The sequence below is a fragment of the Alligator mississippiensis genome, chromosome 14, assembly GCF_030867095.1.
Source record: "Alligator mississippiensis isolate rAllMis1 chromosome 14, rAllMis1, whole genome shotgun sequence".
NCBI classification, from domain to species: domain Eukaryota; kingdom Metazoa; phylum Chordata; order Crocodylia; family Alligatoridae; genus Alligator; species Alligator mississippiensis.
The window spans coordinates 4409149-4431280 of NC_081837.1; the positions used below are offsets into that span (position 1 = coordinate 4409149).

Sequence of the window (22132 nt, forward strand, 5' to 3'; positions counted from 1 at the left end):
GTGAAATCCAGCAAATATCTCAATAGCATATTTGTGGATGACTGTCTTGAAAAGTGAAAATGCAAATCTACCCCGCCTCGTACTTGACTTCAGACTAGCACAGCCAGCTACATCTCCCCGTACCTTGAAAACAGAAATTCAATTAAAATAAAAAAGTGGTAAATGAAGCAAAATTGTAAAAGTGCTCCAAATAATTTTACTAAAGCACTTAAAACACAGACTACATAATTAAAAATAACTCCCTTCAAACAGACTGCATGAGATCCAGGATTATCTTAGAATGAAATGCCAAGCAGAATCATATATTGTAAAAAATAGCATGGCAAATCCCTTTTACCTTCTCCTGCCACTTCAAAAGGAAACACAAAGGGCAGAGTCCCCAATCACGCTGTTTTCAAATTAAGATACACTAAAGCCAGGGAAATTGGGAAGTCTCTCCTCCTCCACCAACACTGAGGATCTCCAGTGCCTATCTGCACATGATCAGCATCCTGGAGAAGGCAAAACTGATGGGCAAAAATGGAGCAGAAACACATACCTGCAGCATGGAGAAGGAAGACCAGGTTTTATACAATAAACTATACAAAGAAACACAATAATTCCAAAAGTCATCAGGTTCAGAAACCGAACGTATTAGGGGCAAGAAGAAATTATGATGAGCTTCAAAATGGAAGCTGCCATGTTAAGAAGGCAAATGAAAACCGAGTGACCTCTCCCCAAGCAACTAAAGCCACTTACTCCTTTGGCAGGGACACCACCGCAGGTAAACTCTGCTGGCTGGGGAAAAGCATTGAGAGTTATCCGGCTACTTTGTACTAGGATCATTAGGTTTTACTACAGAGCCAGGTGCTGTCTGTAACACCTATAAAAGGGATGATTAGGATAAAGTGGAGGAGGAGAGAAACGTGATCATGACTAATGCTTACATACCACTGCGATAAAAATAAATGTTGCAGTAGAGATAAGGAGGAGCCAGCAGCCAAGAAAGAATAACAAAGTATTATACCTGTGGGCAGAGGCTCTTCTTTAATCTCCCACTGCTTAAAAGAAAGTTCGGTTATAATCAGGAAAATGCTCAGTATGCTGTTATCAACTCTTACAGAAGGTCTAAAACCTACCAAAGCCAAAAAACGATATCAATTTTCTGATACGTGTGTTTAATTTGGAAATTGAAAAACATAGATGTAAAGTAAAAAACACCCTTGTGGTCTTAAAAGAAAAGCAGAGAAACAAAATAGCGAACAGCGCCTTGAAATTGCTCTAATCCCACTAAACAACATTGAAAGATATTTTCAGAAAGAGCCTTTTTCTTAATATTGTTTTTAATTATCAGAATGTATTTATCCTTCATCAGGCGGACTATTTCTACTACTACTTGTCTGTATTACAGGGCAGCCCATATACTGACTGCCCAAAATGGAGAGTCATTCTTTAAAATGATCTCCCTAATGTTCTTAGCTGAACCATCCTTTGTAAAACACACTTTTCAAAGTTAGAAGAGACTCATAAACGTATTAAATAAGGACCAGAACTTTTCAATGACTTCTGATTAACCATTCAGATCCTCAGAGAGGTAAGGGTAGTCTTTGGAAAGACAACTTGTTGTATATTGAGTGGTACTTACACTAGTCATCTTGAAAAGTACATTTTGCATTATATAACTAAAGCATGAAATGAAGTATGAGCTCAAGAAAAGGCAATACCATTTTCTGGAGACTTTCACAGCAAACACAGCAGCAACAACTGGTGAATTTAGACAACATTAATATTTAACTTCCTTCTCTGATGATGAGCTTACATCTAGTTGGTGCCATCCAAGCTGTTTAACGATGTTTGTACAAATGCCAAAATCCTGATGTAATGCAACTTTCTACCCTCAAGCAGTTTCCTGGGGCACCTGCCAAAAAGTTAGCTGGAACACCCCTGGTGAAACAAGTGGGAAAGGCATGATTGAAAGGGTCATTCAAATGTAGCAACAAATTGGGTTCTTTGTTTTACAAAATTGCTGCTTTGGCCTTCATCAGCACTTCATTCATTAAAAAAAAATCTCCGAGCCACCATCCACAATACTCAGCTCTGAACTGCTTTGATTTCTCATCCATTGTGCATACTGCATAGCGGTTGCAAATCCAAGCTGTGGATCACTTTCCAAAATTGTGACTATTAAACCTGCGATTTCTGATTTATCACAATTTTGTGGGCAGTCCTTACTTATAGTGGAGGGACGCAGAGCACAGCTGACAAGCTTCGAGAAAAGAGAGCTCCCTTTGAAACTCTGCAAGTAGCCAGAGGATCTACAAAAGTGTTATAACTGTAGAGTGAACCAAGACTAAACACACGGGGACAGGCAAAACTTTGCACTTGTAAAACAGTCCCCCGAGAATTGGCTCTGGTGTGAGGATGGTTACATGTATTACTTTTAAAGTAGTACCTAGACGCCTGGGCTTAACTAAGCTTTGTGATCTTGGAAGAGCCATTTGCTATAAAAGATAAGTATGCGTTTTGTAAAGATTACGCCTGTGGTTACTCATCATTCATAAAGCTGAGATCTTCATTGTCCATACAGCACATCTTCATATACAGTGTTCAATATAAATATAACCAACACATACACACACAAAACCCTCCCCAAAAAAATCACACAATAAGCCTCCACTGAAACAATGGCCTGTTGAAAATCCTGTAAAGGCATTGCTTACGATTTGTCATAAAGCATGTTAATAGTGTTACAAAATACTGTATGAATGTTTATCTTTCTCTCATGATATTGCGATTCACCAGATTTACTTAAAAATAGAAAAAACAATATTTGAAAGAGAAAAAGTCCCTTAAAAGGCAAAATTCTCCATCCCAGTCTCTCTAACTATTCCCCTCTGCCGTTCTACCTATTATTCTCTACTGCATAATATACACTAGTTGTGTGTGTAGCTTTTCCACTGTCATCAGTGGAATGTGTGAAAGGAGTGTAAAATAGGCAATAAAGGTCTGGAATGCTGCTCAGAGACAAAAATCTTGCCCATGGTGTTTAACTTGCAGAGGGAGTAGGTAATACAAACATGAGGCCACAGGCCCTTCAGTCTACATGCACAGATTGTGTTATCAATTAGCTCAACTAAACAGTTAAGCAGCAGCAACCCTTCCCTTTTAAAGACAACAGTTAGTGAGCACTTAGCATGTCAGATATGGAATCCCTTGATGAAAGGCACTACAAGGAAAATGCAAAATATGCACAACATTTGGCCCACAGACAAATAAGGATGTATTACAAGGGCCAAAGTCTGCGTCAGAAGTAAGCATGGGCCTTAATGTTTTAATGGTGCTGCTTCAGGCTCACAAACCGAATTCTGTCTTGAGGCGTACCTTAAATACAAATCACTACAGTGTACACATAGACAAAAACCTATCCATTAGGGCTGCGTGAAGCTTCGCTTCGATTCGGCAGAGATTTGGCCCAATTCGGTGGCCAAATCTCCGAATCCAAATCGAATCAGGAGACCCTTTAATCTCTCCCAGTCGAATCTGAACTCTCCAAATCGATGCAGAGAGTTTTGGACAAATTCGGCGATTTGGACATAGACACCACTTTAAATGTTTTTTCTGTATAACTCAAGCTGCCAGGCAGCTCGTCAACACTGCGACGGTGGGGCACATGAAGCATCCCACAGGAGCACGGGGGGCTCCCCAGCGTGCTCAGCAGCAGACCTGGAAGTGGCCCGAAAGCACTTCCAGTCCACTTCTGGGTCTGCTGGGGAGCGCACTGGGGGCCCCCCCATTTCCCCCCAGCTTCGCAACTGGTGCCTCCGGGTCTGGGGAGGCACCCAGAGTCCCCCCACGGCCAATCACCAAGTCAGGGGGCGCGAGGGGACCCCCCCGGCACGCTCCCTGGCAGGCCCAAAAGTGGACTGGAAGTACTTCCGGGTTCACTGCGAGCATGTGGGGAGGACCACTCCCCCCACCGCTCCTCTGGGACACTCCATCTGCCCCAGCATCGCAGCATTCACGAGCCGCACCTGGTACCTCAAGGTATATAGAAAAAACATTTAAAGCTGTGTCTACGGCTGAATCACTGATTCTCCCAATCAGCACTGAATCTTCAGATTTTCGATTTGGCCGAATCGAATTGGGGACAGTGATCTGAATCAACAAATCGAATCACCGTCCCCGATTTGGGCCGAATCTGAATGCGAATCAAATATGGCCTGTTTCGCACACCCCTAGTGTCCATCACTGGAGGATAGAAAGGATCGGGGATCCCCACCTTGATCTAGAGGAAGCGGCGTTCTAGATCTTCAAATCCTAGGGTTAAGGCACATGAATTAAATATTATTTGGGAAAACAATTAATGAACAAGCTGCTATGATGCCACTCGCCCATCCCCCTTCCTAAGAGAGAAATACATTTTTCAGAAGTGCTCATAGCGGGATAAGGAAGCAGTGCATCATTCCTTTTAACACAACAGAAATGGTCTTTTGATTATTTAAGTCAATTGCTAAGGACTGCCTTTAAAACCTCCTATTAGAGATTTAATAGCAAAGAGGTGCAAGTACACTTACCAGCAACACTACAATAAAGCAGAGATTTTTGTTTTAACAAAATCTATATTTATATGATTACATTTCCTATGTTTGAGGGCAGCTGTAATTAATGGATTTCCCTCCTTCCCCTAATGCAGTCATTTGTCAATTTAAACACAGAATGTCCAATCAATTTTGATGTATTTAGTAAGCAATTTGTCAAAGAGTGCTGCATACGAGTTAATATATTAATTCTTGTCATAGGTCTGCTTCTGACAACTGCAGGTCCGCTCCAGAAAATTGTCTTGATGAGCTGCTGCTTGGAATTTGAAGGTACCCCGACAATGGCGAAAGGAGAGAAACTATAAGCATCTACATACAAGAGACGACCAATTTTTAGGCTAGGAACAGAAATGACACCTAAACTGGTATAAGTGATCGGAAACTGGTTCAACTCTATAACACAACAGGAGTTCAGTGCACAGAAACTGCTTTCAAAATGGCTGAAACCAGCTGAAGATAAACCTGGATGGGTATAGTATCAGATTTAACTGATGTAGGTTAAATCAGTTTATTGAACTTTTCTCCCAGATCTCCTCCAGATTCAAGTTAACTCACAGTCACCCAACATCCCAGGATGCTTTGCACATCCCCCACAAATTCCCCCTTGCAGGGTGGGCAGGCTAGCCTTGGCCCAAGCTATCTGCTCCAGCTGAGCAAGATGTGCTCTAGTGCCCCCTGGCTTCTGGCGTGGGCCTCTGCAGGCATGTGGCTGCATTCCTGGAATCAAAAGTGAATGTCTGGTCACTTGCTTATCAGTCCAACCTACGTAGCTTAGGCTAACCTGCAAAGATTGAACACTTTCAGCCTTTATCTTTTTGATTGTAGTTAGCCTTAAAGTTCAACTTTGCTTGTTTAAAGGTGCTCATTTCCAGCCTTGTTCTTAAATGCATTAACCTAGATGTGTCAACCACTGGAAGTACTGTATCTCATCCTTTTTAAAAAAAAAATAGATGTTAGTTTCAATTTTGGTAAAATTTACTGTAGGATTATCAACAGATTTTGTGTAGGAAATTACTGATCATCAGAGAACCACATGCAGTATACAAGCTCCTGTATCCATGCAAATGCATAATGCAAGGAGCTAGTGGTTGGCTGGGTAAATCTCTTTACCCATATCACAAAATGGAAGTACAGTTTAAGTTAATCCAACACTTAAAGCTTCAATTTACAGTACTGGAAATAAAACTATTGGTTAGGAAATAAGCCAAGAGACGTTCCTCATTGCAACTATGGTAATTAATGGTAGGGAAGTAAAAAGCAAACTTAAATAGCTTTTGCTTACTACCAGCATCTTAATTCCCGAAGCAAGGATTTTCTGGGGTGTTAACTTCTACAGGACCAACTGAACATAGTTAGTGGAAGCAACTACTGCTTAGAGAACAAAGATGATTGAAGGACCTGGGTTATAGTAGGCTATAAGCTGTATACGAGTCAACAGGGTACTCTTTTTTCTTTTTTAACAACGAAAGCCAACAGCATACTGGGTTGCTGTAACAAGCTGGCTGGAGGAGTCTGCAGGTTTGTGGGGATGGCAGGGGGGGAATGCAGCCAGCTGTAGGCAGTCAGGAGTGATTGCAGGCTGCCTAGGAGAACTGGACCAGCCGCAGAGGACGATTAGCTGGTCACAGGAAGTTAAAGGCTCTAAGGGAGAGGAGCCAGGGGGTTGAGAGAGAAGGGGGGAGAGTCCTTGGCTCGGTTGTGCTGCCACTAGCCAAGCGCCCTCTCCCTCCTGACTGCCAGCAGCTTGCTGTAGACCCCACAGACCTGCAGACTCCTCCAGCCTGGAACGTGTAGCCTGCTGCAAGCCTTGGCCAGCCAGCCTGCTACAGTTATATTAACAGGAACGTCGCTTGCAAATCAAGGGAAGTGATTCTTCCATGCCATTCAGCACTGGTGAGGCCATACCTGGAGTATTGTGTCCAGTTTTGGGTCCCATACTTCCAGAAGGATGCGGACAGTTTGGAAAAGGTCCGGCACAGAGCAAAATAAATAAATGAATAAAATGATTAGAGGCCTTGGAGGCATGGCTTATAAGGAAAGGCTGAAAGAACTAAAGTTACTTAGTCTAGAGAAGAAAAGACCGAGGAAGAAATTGAGAACAGTCTTTAAATACCTGAAGGGCAGTTTTAGAGGGGGTGGAGACGGGCTTTTCTCTGTGGCTGTAGGGGACAAAACTAGGAACAAAGGCTTCAAGCTGCAGCCAAGGAATTTAGTTTGGAGATTAGGAGGAGCTTTCTGACTATAAGGGAGGTCAAACATTGGGAGAGTCTACCTAGAGAAACCAGAATCGCCGTCCCTGGACATTTTCAAGAGCAGATTAGAAAGACGCTTGACTGGGATTGTTAGTCAGGGATGATCCTGCCTTGAGCAAGGGGCTAGATTAGATGACAACCTTGTGAGATCCCTTCCAACTCTACCTTCCTCTGATCAAACCCTGGAAGTACTGTATCTCGTCCTTAACAACTGACTGGAAGTACTGTATCTCATCATAGCAGCTTGTTCTTAGGAGTGTAGGCAGCTCTCTGCAAATAATCCTGTACTATTAGGGACCTTAGTTTTAAATATGCCACAGTTTTTTCCTGCCGGACATTCAGCAGCAAGCAGCAGCGCTGTCAGGGCCCCTTGGCCAATCAGCAGTGGGAGGCAAAAAAATGCAGCATATTAAAAATTACGGGTTTCGTGTCCGGGCCCATCAGCAGCAGGTAGCGGGGCCCTCCCGCCAATCAGAGGCGGGGGTGCACACAGCAAAACAAGCAAGATTAAAGGAGCCGCTGCGCAGCACTCTTCCAATATGATTTTGGGAGGTCCCTATTTATTATGTAAACTCCTTGGGCCACAGACTGGCTTTGGTGTTTTTTTACAGTACCTAGCACAAAAAGACCCTGATTCCGAGTGGGGTCTTTGGGTACCTTAAGACTTGAAATTTGCTCCATCACAAAACTAAGAAGATGCTTTGTCCTTTGGTATTTCTACTCCAGGCAACTGCAGTAATTATCCAAAGGATACTGATGTTTCTGCAGGCCAGTAGGTTCTGAATATAAAGTGCAAGTCGTGATGTCAGTGTTAAAATGTAAGTGGTCCAGATCATTCACCATCCAGTTCCCCATTTGTCAATGAAAGTGAAAAAGTCAAAGAACCACTGGCTGTTGGAGCGCTCAGGTAAATGTGTAACGCTTACCAGGCATCCAGGTTTTTGCAGCAGATGTCACAGATGGCCTCAAAGCAATCAAACAGCTGTGCCAATCCCCTTGCAAATGCCCTTGGGATAAAGGTCTTGGACACTTGTTCTATGAAACATTTTCTCAGACAATAGCTCCTTGTTACTTCCTTACATTCGCAGCTTATAACTTGAAAATCCTTTTTACAAGATAGTTACTAGCTGAGTTATGCAAAAATAAATCCAGTATTTATTAAAACAAAACGGTTCTCCTGCCATGCCCCAACCAATACATTATTGGCCTACTTTGAACTTCCCAAAGATTAAAGAAGATTTTACTATTGTGCTTTGGCATCAAACTGCATATTTAGGAAAACCTGCAAAGTATACCCCTTCAACCAGACTGCCAGACGTTTCATTGTTCCGGCTGTCTGCTGATAGAGGTACCCTGTGTTAGAAAAGCACATTGAGTATTTTTCAATGACCCGGAGGGCAAAGGTCACTTATTATAAATGGATAATGAGACCTAATGCAATGTTCTGAGTGTGGACAAAGAAAGGGTCTATCCATAGCCCCTTGTGACTTGGTCATTCAGGCTTTTATTTCCTCCCGTACACTTAATGGAACCGAACAATTGGCAGAAATGCTATACAGAAGCCTGAAACTGAGAGAAACTGCTGTATTCTACCTCTGATAGACAGATACAAATAGTGACCCTGAAATGGCGCCAGAACTCCTTTTACTACTAACGTGGCAGACAGCTGTAGAATTCACCCTAAACTCCCATTTAGCCATTTGCTGGCAATTAAACTTACTTACGGAAGTGAGAGTACATCAAACCAGAGGCTATAGCTAATGTCAACCCATTACATTACTGCAGGTAAGCAGAGCCAGATAATTCCATTTTAGCGTGTATTTCCTGAGGAAAAAGTGAACAGGTGTTTTTTCCCCCCCTGCATTGTGAATCCTGTTTTGTTTAATGGAATCTATTTGCTGCAGCTTTTTAGTAACGTAGCCTCAAAAACTAAGGATAACACCACTGAAGACGCAGGCATAAGGAACAAAATTCAGAAAAGAAGTCAACTTTTAGTACGTTGTCTGTTGTATAGATTGTTTTGAATTTCATTTTCATTTTTTTCATTTTCTAAACTTCTGAATTTAGCTATATCATTCTACACTATTTCCTTTTATCTGAATTAAAACTTGATTTGAAAAGCTCAGCGGGACTCAAATAGTGCAAATGCTATTCCGGATTTTATGTAACGTTCGCGGATTAACAAAAGGTGCACGGGTACAAAAAGGTATTAAGCAAGGAAGCATGCCCCGGGCAGGAACGCGCTCTTCCCTGCCCGGGGCAGGGGGTTGGACTCAGTGACCTGCCGAGGTCCCTCCTGACCCTAATATCTATGAATCTATGCAGGAAAGTAACTGATAATGCACCAAGATCACCAGTTCTTAGGAAGATCTCTCCAAAGTAGTAACACACTGTGCAATGTTATTTTCTTTTCTTTCTTTAAAAGGGTGCTCTGAGTTCAGGAAGCAATCTGGTATAGCTTTTTTAGGAGCACATTCATCCCTGAATTCAGTACCTGGAATAAATCTGGTCCTGTGCATTTCAATACTTACGGAAAGAACTGCGTTCTGACAATAGGTACATGTTGCACCTAATTTTACTGGACACTAAAAAGCACATGCAGATAACTGTTCCGTATAAAATGACCTGAAGTCAGCAATCGGTTTTCTGTGGCTCTGAAAATATGCTGAAAGAAGTGCATGCAATGTGCAATACACACATGCATGCAATGCAAACAACTGTTTCCGATGAGGATGAAAGAGGCACCTACAAATGAGCAGAGCCCATGGAAAAGGGGAGGTCTGGCCTCAATTAGCAATTCAACTCCAACTGGAAATTGCAAGTGAAGGTTAACAGTGACCAATTTTCAAACGTGCCCAGCAGAAGGCAGTCCCTATTGCACCCTACAGAAACCCACTGGGTGCCAAGTACTTCTGAAAGTCTGGATAGATCATTTTTAAATAATTGCACACACCATTAACCTTGAAAGCACTACAGAGCAAGATCTATGAAGAAGAGGACTACAGATACACTACTCTTTTTGCCCCATGAAAGATGCATGTCTTGGGCCACTGCTTTCCCTTCTGTCTTATCTAGACACGTTCGCTATTGATAGCACAAGAAAACAGTATTTAAAAAAAGATTTACAATGCAAATGAGGCTCTTTCTTCCAAACACTAATTCCAGCAAAACAACTGGTGTAATTTATATGACTACAGGGCAATGGTGTTGCCTTTTCTTCATTTCAGGACATAAGGCCCTTGTGTACTTTTTGCTCTAATAACCAAGGCATGCAGGGATGCAAAACATGAAGAACTCAGGGTATCAAAGGTGGAACATATGAACGGCAGCATGATCAGACTGCAGAGAAATAGTTATTCCAACCTGCACTGTGACTATTCGCCCCAACTGGCTACTGGAGGTAGAAATATACCACCAGAGTTAGAAAGTCAACTTCCACATTTAGTTACCTAACCAAATGACCTGATTTTTCCTAACAAAGAACATGCACAGCTCATATTGACTTCACTGGGGGTACTACCCACTTCAAAATATGTATACGGATGCTTGTATACGGACCCGAGTACCTACCAGTAATTACAGACATGGACATTTGAAAATACCGACCTCTCTCCACATTTAATCTCACAAATATTACACAGCAACCAACATGCACCCAATAGTGCTCTGTTGTCTCAAATACAAACTAATGAATTTAAACTGGACTGAAATTCCAGCAAGAAGCCTGCTTCTATCACACAAAAAAAGAAGTTCCAGTCACTGAAACCCGGCAGCTAACGCACAGGGGTTTTTTTGCAGCTTCCACCTGTTTTTCTGCCTTCTATTTTTCTGTCATGCCGCACAACACTTAGGCAGACTACTCCTAAAGGAATCGCATTTCTACAACCATCTGTATTGACAGGGTTGTGAAAGAGGAGCGACTCTGAAAGACCAGTGGCCAAATCTAGGCACCCACGTTCACGTGGCTTGCATCTGAAATTTCCGACTGCACATCTTTCATGGGAGCTGGGGAAAGAATCCCGTTTGCCCATTTTCTTTCATTTGAAACAAAACTCATAAACTCTAACTCTATTTCCTTGAATCTGTAAAGCAGACGAATCCAAGCTAACAGACCTCAAATTCGTGTGCCGTGTTCATTAGTATTTTTGGTCTGCTATGAAGTCATTTTCAATGTAATTTCTTTGGGCCACGAAAAGGTTTTATATTGTTTTCTGCTCTTGCAAAAGCAGCACTAATTTACAGCTGAGTCATCTTCGCCATAGCAACCTTCAGCAGATAATTCCAAAGACGTCTGCTGCAGCAGACCATATACAGGAGCAAGTCTGCTATCGCAATCCTGGATTGGATTAACGCATCTACTCTACTGCCTGGGTTATAGAAATATTAGATTATAGCCTGTACTTTTTCAGTTTTCGCCCATAAATTATGTGCAGAAATTACCAACACAATCTCTCTGCTTCGCCAGCGAGGCCTTCGTGTAGCAGAATCCCACCGTGACTTCAGGAAAACCTCTCTGAAATAAGTCAGTCTTTCTTAATTCAGGGGAAATCTGCTCCTATATAAAGAGCAAGCCCAACATTTCGGTACTGCTTACGTTTCACGTGCGCCCTATTTTTCACAAGCCTGGGGCTTGTGCCACCCCTCTGCCCATCGGGAAAACAGACACTAAATAGAGAGGTACTATATTTGTAAGAAAAGTGAAGGCCTGTGTTTATGAGGCACCAAGAAAAACACAAGACTTACACTTATGAAGGTTTTTCTGTATAATACAGCTACAATTCTGTTTATCGCCCTGCATTTGATTTGTTTTCTTTGTGGATTATGAGGTAGTTCGCCATCCTCTCCTCCTCTTCTTCCCAGGACGGACAGCTTCTTTACTATTTCCATTCGCAGCATTGTTTTCTTCCCATAATTATACTCTGCTAAGTGTGCTCGCTGTCTGTGCCACTCGATTCACAGATCCAAGGAAAACAAATGAAAATCCCACAACCATCCTTCGGGGCTGGTTTTTAAGGCTAGACACGAGGGGGAACGATCTGTATGGCTGCAATGCTGCTTGAAGCATCAGAATTAAAATAGGTTCCTCTGAAATATGAAAGACTAACGCATGTAGAAAATACAACACAGAGTACAGCCCAGGATATATAGCATTTAAAAATGAATGGAGCTTTGTGAGTATTATCCCAGCCAACAATTAAAGAGAGAAAATATTCTCTAACCCTGTAGGCCTCACCCATATTCTGGCTTCCAGGATGCATGCACCAGCTGGCCAGGTAGAGGGAATACATCTAATTTGGCTCTTACAACCGGTTTCATTAGTTATGTTTTAGACTCACGATCTTGTGACCCAGACATTCACTTTCTGCATTTTTAATGACTAGAGCCACGTAATATGCTAGCTTCATCTACCCTGTCCATTAAGCAGAGGGTCTGCTTTGAGATGCGCTGCTTCCCCATTGTCACATTCTTCCTGTTTTGTATTATCCAAAGGAAAAGAAAGCGTATGCAATGTTCCTAAACTGACAGCGCAATACAGATTTGCTCCCTCATAGCGAGGTGGATAGATCCCGCACCGGCCAGACATCCCTGAAAAGGCTTCCAGAAGGAAGCAGCCTCCAAAATCCTGGTGTCCAAGATCCTAGCAATGACAAATTCCAGGGGAAAAGGAAAAATGCTGACAATGTGAATTACCAGCAAGGATCTGATTCATGTGGGGAAGTGAATACAAGAGAGGAGGAAAGAAATGAGAGGACCCTGAAAATCTGGTGGCATGAGATGAGTCTCAGTTGCAATACCTGGCTTGGCTTGACACTTCTTACTGTCTGGACTCCGGGCAACATGAAACCATGCTCATTACTCTATCGTTGAATACATTTGGAAGCTGCTTTCTGATAGTGATCCCATGCTGAAACCACCGGTATGTTCCCAGCAATCTCCTGCTGCACCAACTCCTTCCAGTCCAAGATGGTGCCGCTGCAAAGCTTTTCTTGACTTCTCCTCTGGCTTCACCCAGCTGAAACTTATGCTTCTGCAGCCACAGCAAGACACCTTAGGTCCTCTCCTCATTCCTCCCTCCAGGAAGCTGAAAATCACTCCCTTGCATGTTGCCCAGCTAAAGAAGTTGGCGTGCCTGAGCCATGCTAACTTCATGGGCCTTCTGAGCTCAAACGGACCATAACTAATACTGCTTGGAAGCAACCATTCACAGTTAAGGAGGAGAAGCAGTATATATGAAGAGGCATTATTATGGAGACATTTACCCTCTCCAGATGTTGCGCCTTCTTTCAAACTGTATTTTCTAATGATCAACTCTGCTCCCATGATTTATTGTAATTTTTTGGTGACCTGATCTTCTCAAAAAATATTCTGAGCATCATTTTTGGCATGCACTACAAGACAAGTGTGAATTCTACTGTGCAATCTTTTATGTGCCGGGTTATTTAACCCAAGCCCAACAAGACAAATTTAACCTTCAGATGTAAGAAAACGTACACCTGGCTCCTATGTAGAGAAGCAAAATAAATAAAAATTCAACTTACATGTTAAAATATGCAGGCATTTTAAAGACTCAGTTGGAAGTCATTAGTCTGTATCAGAAACTCAGGCTACAAAATTACATGCAAAATTTAATTCTAAAAAAGCCAACAATTAAAAAATAATAAAAAACCCACTAGCCCAGGGATCGGTAGCCCCCAGGTATGCATGCCAGAGTGTGGTATGTGAGGCCATTTTCCTCGGCACGCCACAGCCGACCTGGACTTTGGGCAGCTTCTGCCAGCTGGGAGCCTGCAAACAGGTGCATGGGGCTCCGCAGGCCTGGCATCACTTCCGTGGCTGCAGCAGCTGTGGGTGCACCTCTGGGTGCATGGCCAGGAAGGGGCCTGGGGCAGCGTAACCCTGGCTTCTCCCCCACCATCTGCCCAGAGGTACGAGTGCAGCTGCCACCACCATGGAGCCAGTACCAGGGCTGCAGAGCCCGACACCGCTGTTTGCAGCCTTCCAGCCACCTGCTACAGCTGGGCAGGCTCTGGAGCCCCGGCACCGGCTCCGTGGCAGCGGTGGGTGCACACGCAGCTTGCAGCACGTGGCGGGGAAGGGGCTGGGCCGGCGCAAACCATTTAGAGGCATATGTGCAGCTACTGCCAGCAATGAGGATTGGGCCCCTTGCAGCTCCCCTATCTCTGACACGCTAAATATAGGCGTGGGTGGAGGTTAGGATGATTTTGGCACTCCAGCCAAAAATGCTGCCAACCCCTGCACTAGCCTTTTCCAGCCTCTTTAAAAAAAAAACAAAACCCCAAAAACACAACAACAGCTGAGGACCAGATCACCTACCTATTTTCCACTAAAAACTCTCTCGTATGAACCTCAGTTTTTATGCCACGTTTTAACCTGCAGCAGTTTTTTAAGGCTGGGTATTAAATGCCTATTTTTATTAGAACAAGAATTCGGAATAGAAATGTCAACACAATCACCGCCACTACATTTCTAAAATGTATTGGCTACAGCTTTCATCTTGGGAAGACTCCAAATTTTCTCCCCATTTCATTCATGCTTTGGAGAATACAAAACCTGCAGTCACTGGTATTTGCAAAATGGTCCTAAGAAAAGGCCCTGGTAACCAATGTATCTTGTTTTAAGATTGTAGGTTAAGAAATTGTTTTTGGAAATTACTATTTTAAATTCAATTCACACCAAAAAAACAAGACCAAGTTCTTAGCTACTTACAGCCAGCGAGCAGATACTGATAGTACTGTACTGCATCTGCAGCTAGGAGCAATGGGTGGTTTGCATTAAATGGTGGTTGCAGTTCATTCCACTGAGGAGTTCTGGGGAAAAAACACAAGACTATTAATATTTAAGCTGTTACAGAGAATGTAAATCAGTGCCTGTGTCATCACATACAATTATTTAGACAAGCTTGTACAATGTTTATAATTATTTAAATAAGCTTGTTCATACACTGAAATACAAACACAGGCAGTTGAAAAGTGTGACCAATTCACAGGGATGGTGAAGAAGGGATAAGACCTTTTCTCCACTCATTGTATACTGAACACAAAAAGCAGTCAAGGCAATTCAGAATACGTTAGTAAATGAATGTTAGAACTACTGTATGTTGTGCTAGTGCCGTTTCATATTAAACGCAACAGAACCTGGGCACCTTTGTTATACCGTTGTTGCTACCGTTCTGCGAAGGAAATAGGGCATTTACAAAACTGTGAAATAGTGCTGTGTAAAGTTATGGACTATTGATCCAATTAGAATTTGCAATTCCATTACAACCTGCTCTTTTCAACAATAATAGTCTTGAAGACTGTGTTGTAATTTTAATTAGGGTTGGCCACTCCTAAATAGCTTGGTAAATCAAGTATTGATTAGTCCAGTCCAGGAATGAGTAGCACTAAAGAATATCGGAGCCTACAAAAATCGATGGAAAAATATTTTAAAATGTCAAAAGGACGGACAATATCTTCTCATCAATTTCTGTTTGTTTTATTCCACAAGTCAGGAGCAATTTCTTCTGCAATCCTTGATAAGATGCCGCCTTCAGCTACTTATAGGATGTCTTACTCCATGTCATAGGCTCCAGTCACACATTTCAGTGCAAAACTTCAGCATTGCCTTAACAAGGGCAGCCTTATTTTAGTATTGAAAATAAGCGAACTTATTGTTTGATTATTTTAAATCACCAATATATATGGATTCCCACACGCATCAACTGCTAACTTTAAACTTGTGCATAAAATGTGTTTGTTAAGAGAGGGGAGTGGGAGTTTTATGCTCTTTAGAAGTCCTGGTGTTAACGAAGTCTACGGGAGTTTAGCACTGGATTCCCAAAGACGTGAATTTGGTGCTTAGCAAGGTTACAGCCCTGATGGGCGCTCCACACTACCTGGACATTAGCATGCATCCTCCGTTCTTACTGAAGTGAATAAGGGCTGACGTCACAGCTCATTCATGCCCTCCAAGAATAGCTCAGCACTTTATAAGATAATGGTCTGAATTAAGCGCAAGGACAAAAAGCAGAACAAAATTCCAGGAGATGAGCTACCTAACCAGTGTCCAGCTGGCTCTTGGGCAAGTCATCATTTCCAAAGGAGTATCATCACTGATCTTTGGAGCAGTGCTGAGCGGACGTGGTTCCAAGACATGCTCCACCAGGGTCCCGTAACAGCTGATAATATACAGTGATTCTACTACAAATTGCTTCGACTGATCTGTTCAAAACAAGACAGAAAACATTTATTATTACAATAGCAGAGTACAATTATAGGAAACATTTATAGTTCCAGTAGATTTGCTGCATTTAAAAAAAAATGATTTGCCTTCTTTATGAATTTGTGGTACAGAGTAACCATTAATATCATGAAGGGAAAGGCTGGAGAGGTTGAGAAGAAAAGCACAGAGCATGCTTGTTTCTTCCCTGGCATTTACATCTCCCATCTATGGCTTTGAAAACTATATCCCAGAATGGAGTGGGTTTGGGTGGTCAGGCACTGCCAATGTCATGTGTTTGAGGGGTTACAAACGGCCAAGTTCATGTTTTTGCAGGTACTTCTGAAAACAAATGTTACTTAAAATATGACAGACAAGGTTTGTTGGCTATATCATATCTTTTATTAGACCAACTCAAATAGTTGGAAAATTCTTCTTTGTAAGCTTTCAGGTACAAGCACCCTTCATCAGACTGAGGAAGCATCTGCATCTGTCTGTGCTCTTCCTGGATGCAACGAACAGTAAAAAAGCCAGAGGCGTTTGTACCCAAAAGCTTGCAAAGAATTTTTCCAACTATTTCAGTCAGTCTAATAAAAGATATCAGATTTACCCAAAGAACCTTGTCTGCCTGTGTCCTTAGACCAACACAGCTAAAACAAAGATCACTTAATATGTGGATATCTCTCCAGCACGCCAGCAGAGTGTTTCCCAAGCCAAGGGGCAGAGGCATGCTGAGACTGAACAGACTCACAAGTGTCTTTGTGGTCATTTCAGCACTACAGAAAAGTAACTGATTTATTGTGCAATTTTCAAGTTATTGTCAATTGATCCCAGCTAACATGAAGCATTCGAATAATATGACCCTGACACTGCTGGTTTGTAAAGATTTCCAGAAATTTGACAGTCGATATCCTATTGCAAAATTAATTCATGAACTAAACAGGCAGACACAGGAACCATTCGGAAAAGAGAGTCAAATGACTTAAAGACATGTCGTGGCAAATGCTATTGAAATCACGCGGCTAGAATAAGCCATATGCCATCTCCCACCGATCTCAATATTAAAGGTACCGCTTACGTCACATTAAGCATGATAGCTAGTTCACGTAGATTCAGAGGGTGCACAGGTGTTCACACCTCATTATGCCTTATTACAGAGCAATTACCTTGCCATTCACCAGGATGGCAGATTAAATCAATCAATCACCTATTAGTCCATTTTTTGACAGGCAACAGCAGCCTTGAAAAGAGGCTGTTATTAGGCTGTGAACCTACTTGCTGACAAGTTCAATGCCACGTCTGCTGTTGCCACAATAAAGCCAACACCAACGCATATTCCCTAAACCAGCACAGCACTAACAGCACTGAGATCGGCTACAAGGTCCAACTATCTGCCATAAATACTAAGAAAATAGCTTTTTGTCAAACAAGTCCAGTATAAGCAGCTTAAACTCAGTCATAACATATATTTTTTTAAAATCCAAGTTACATGCAAAGAACCAAACTTAGCATTTCCTAACATACAAACCTTTTTCTCTTTTTATCCCTGGATTATTTGCAAACCAGGATCTCGACGATCCAAAGACGGCAGCAACACAGAACTCTCCTCCCATGGATTTACTAGGCGAAATCTGTGGAGCTGGTTTGGCTTTGCTTGAAATAAGAACAAAGTAGAATAAACACCAAGCAATTCTCAAAGTTGCAATTCACTCAGTCAAGAAGTTGCTTACTGGACATTTGCTCAAACTGGAAGGACCAGCAGGTCCCACAATACTGAACTGGGACTGTGGGGGCGCAGAATTTGTGAATAAGCAGGTTCAAGCATTTCTTAACTGCCAAATCCATCAGCCTTATGATGAACAGTACTGTCTAATAATGCAGAATTGTTTAAACTCTTTGAAAGACCCAATGTCGAACATCTGAAACCAAGAGGAACAGCTTCCAAAATGAATGCAAACATTTTGGCACCTCTGCTTATTGAATCTTTTAGGATCAAAAGCTTAAATTTGCACTCAATCATTTTCGTGGGTTGCCATTTTCTTGCGTTTTTAAAAAAGAGATACTTACAAACAATCGTAACATGTTCTGCAGGACAGCGGTGTGGCTTCAACTCCACTGAAACCATGGGAGAAATGGGATGGAAGGAGGAAGGATCATGCAGGGGATGGAGGGAAGTGGAGACAAAACACACAACCAGATGCTATGTAATAAACTCAACATACTGCATCGAATGAGCTTAAGAAACATTCTCCTCTGGAACGCCACCATGTACATGTAGCAGATGCAACAATAATGCAATTACATTCATGGTCCATGTTATCCAATGTTTTAATTGCCTTCTTTTGCCTCTTAAAAATGTGCTTTTATCTTTTTTTTTATAGGTGAAAGTCTCCACAGGCAAACCTGAACACAGGAATCAGGGGATTAAATAAGCCCCCAAACAGAGAAGGATTCCATCCTGTTTTATATCAATTCAAAATCATGTTCAGGGCAATGCTTATTTTTTCAGTTAACTTAACTGCAAAACAAAAAGGATGTCTGAGATGCTACTTTCAAGTCCTGGCTTTCTCCTCCTCTCCATCTGACTACTGCAGAACCCTGTCTTTCTCTCTTTTTATTCTGTTTCTCTAATACTTGTGTCTTGCCACCTCCTTTCCTTATTTCAGCCATTTACTTCCTTGCTGCATAATACGCAGTAGATCTGGCTCTGCTGTCACAGTACCTGTTCTTGTTCATCTTATTTTTGTACAAGGTGATTGTCGGTCCCATAGGCATAAGCACAACCATGTCCTTGTGCAGCTATCATGAGTTCAAGTGGCAGAAGAAGAACAATTAGAAAACCAAAAGATAACAGACAACCTGATTCTGATGTGCAACTATAATGGCACTTGCCGGATAAATATTAGTCAACCTTTTCTTTTTTTTTTTAATTACAAATAACTTGTTAGCCGATGACCCAGAAGCAAGAAGCCAGCCATAATTAACAAGGATGTTTAAACAAGAACAAATTTTCAAATTGGCATCATGCAAAAAAAAATAAAATAAAAAATTAGTTACTATGAGCAAGCAAATACAACTAATGCAACTCCCTCACCTGGTATTTCCCAACCCTCTGCATGCTGGGGAAGGGCTCTAACTTCCCAAAGTCCCGTCTCCCCAGCAGGCTTTCTTAAAGCGTGCTTTTGCTCCCTCTCATGTCAGTAAAAGCAGCTTGAGTACTACCATCTACCCCAACGAGGGCAAAGTGATGGGAAGAAACCCTTAAGGGTGGTGAGAACCAAGTCATCTCCGGAGAGACTGTCATTACCACTAGCTTTAAATATTGAACACTAAATTGAGGTGCGGAGGAAGGGAAATATCTTCAACAAGAACTCATCCAAGTTCATTGTTTTTTAATGAAATTTAGGGAGAAATTAGGTTAGTCATTATTAAGATTGGGAGAAAAGGTAAATAGTTTATACTGCATTTTCAGGCAATGATTTCATCAGACTACAAACTTTAGGAATATAGCCTCCTAATACCCTGGTGTAGTATTATTATGCCTATTTTACAGATAGGCTAACTGAGGCACAGAAAAAAATTAAGCTACGTTTCACAGGTCAGATGCACAGGACATCTGTGGTCACATATACGAAAGTTTTGTTAGAAAACCGTCTCAAAAGTAATCCCGTTACACTGACCAAAGGTCTGATGTCAGTGGAAAGACTGGTGGGTGTCAGCAGGCGTTCAGCCAGGCTCCTAGCTCTCTTGCAAACTTGAGAGAACAGAATGCCCCAAAAGAATCACCAGCATTTTTTGTATTGCTAACTTCCTTACTCAACCATTACAAAGCACTGGATACAGCCAACTCTTACAAATCCAATGACAGATTCCTGGGTCAACAAGCTGTGTTGTAAAAACTTCTCAGCTAAAGATGCATTGCCTTACTTCCAAGTGGACTATTACCACCTGCATTCACATGTTAAAATATGTACTATCACATCATACAATTCAATCTAGGTTTATCAGCTTTTTTTAAAAAATAGTCTTTGTTATAAAAGTAGAGTTCTCCAGATTTTATACAACAAATGCTCCATCAATAATTACTTAGTAATTCCATAACTTCCCATAAAGAGGCATCAATAGGTTACTCGTGTATTATTAGCATGTCCTGCAGAAATTAAGTGTAAATGCATGTGCTTATGTGTGTATGGCTGCTTACTGATATGTACCTCAATCAATTAATGACTACAGTTAATACAAAAGAGGAGGGGCCGGTGAGACAGTAACTTGATGAACGTTAATATAAAGCAAAAACGGAGCACGGTCATGATTCAGCTGTATCAATCTCCTCCTGTCCACACTTTCACAGAGAATTTCAAATATGTTTTAACGATGCAATATGAGATGAACAAAATATCTTGGGAGACAAAACACATATCAATAGAAAGCAAAGGAGAAAATTAAACTCCGGAGCAAATTCTACCAGTGGTACAAATCTGCAGTGATTTCACTGACTTCAGATGGATTTTGTTCTCAATTTACAATGCTTTCACTGGGAACAGAATTTGATTTTCTATCTGTAAGAAATTAAAACTTCTACAGGGGTTTTCCCACTCCCATTCCCAAAGAATCATGTTTGTCAAAATACCAATATAAACAGCTTTAAAGGAAATGGCATAAACTACATTATATTTACACCATGTCTTTAAAACACACATCTTTCAAAGCATGCATTTAAGTGCCGGTTTTCAGTGCCAAAACATTTTCTGTTCAAGAATGATGTTTTGTAGACAGAAAAAGGAGACCTTGTAAAACATGATTACTCATGTGGTCAAACTTAGTGCTGTTAAAAAAAAAAAAAAAAAAGCCCCACAACTGGTGCATCATATTTGGTTTAAACATATTTTTGACAAAAAAAAAAAAATGTGGTGATGTCAACAAATCCATCCTGGAAAGTTTTGCATTAGTGGAATCTTTAATTTTACCATTGTGTTATACTAGGCCCTTGAGTTTTCATTCATATAGTGCAACTCAAATTGTTTTCTTCTAAAGAACTCCCTGAATCCAGCTATTGAACATAAAGGTAATATTACTGGAGAAACGTATTTTCATGAAATTATGATTTTTAACCACCTTCACTGAATTGTTGTACAGCTGTGACCACGTTCTCAAGCTTCTATGTATGAAGGCTCAAAAATAATGAAGGTAGGTGGTGAATGACTTGTTTCTACTGTGAACTTCTGCTCTTTACTCCCCCTTAACCTGTCAGCACTTCATAAATTACTCTGAGTCCTGAAATTAAAGGACAAGTTGGCCTCACTATTAAAAACAATTAATTTAAATACATATTTGAAATATGGTAACTTCCAGCATGCTCAGCCATGATCTTTGCTAAAAGGGATATCATGCAGCAAGGTGAAGCTGAAGAGCAGAAGCCAAGTTTATGAAACAAGAGACTAAATTTGTGGTTACAAAGCTCATACAGTCACAATTGTGGTCTATCCCATTAAAAGATGATTAGATGTATGGTCCTGGGTACAACCGTAAACTGCACCGACTAGAGGGCCCGGTGGCAATGTGGTGGGGCTTCTTGCTGGGGTAGCTCCTATAAATTACCACCGTGTTGCAACCTCCAGAGCAAGGCGTGTATGGGGTGCCTCAAAACCCTAGCCCCCACTGCCTTGTGGGTAGTCCTGGATGGAGAACAGCCAAGAGACATCACCATGACAAAAACGTGCCCACAGCCAGCAGCAGCTCTAATCCGTTGCTCTCAGGCAGAAGTTACAGCCATCGAGGCACTGAACATCTGGACTCGGTCTCAGGAGTCTAAAGGGAGGACGGTCGGACTAGGGAAGCCTCCACTCCTCCGTGCTCTTGCTTAGGCATACGCACTTAAGGTCTTGGTGTGATGGGCACACGGACCTCTTCCAGGTACACCATGATCCACAGGATCGATGGTTGCAAAATGTATGTAAGAAATTAAAGAATAGACCAAAAAATAAAAAAAAATCTTACTTTTCTAAGTCTAGGTCTTCCCAAATCATTGTACATAGGCAGCAAGGCAAAAGATATAGCCAACAATAAAATAGGAGAGGACAAAAG

The 22132-nt window shown here is 41.7% G+C and overlaps 1 protein-coding gene across 10 annotated transcripts in view; it reads right to left on the reverse strand.

Moving 5' to 3' along the window:
* The window catches only part of BCAS3 (BCAS3 microtubule associated cell migration factor), a 445712-nt gene that overhangs the window by 241931 nt on the left and 181649 nt on the right, over window positions 1-22132 (reverse strand). For all 10 annotated transcript variants that reach the window (XM_019493311.2, XM_014608078.3, XM_014608076.3 and 7 more), the window contains 3 exons: window positions 17577-17701; window positions 15885-16050; window positions 14558-14658 (listed from right to left, as the gene is read on the reverse strand). In XM_019493311.2, the coding sequence (XP_019348856.1) occupies window positions 14558-14658; window positions 15885-16050; window positions 17577-17701 (392 nt within the window). The remainder of the gene's footprint in view (window positions 1-14557; window positions 14659-15884; window positions 16051-17576; window positions 17702-22132) is intronic.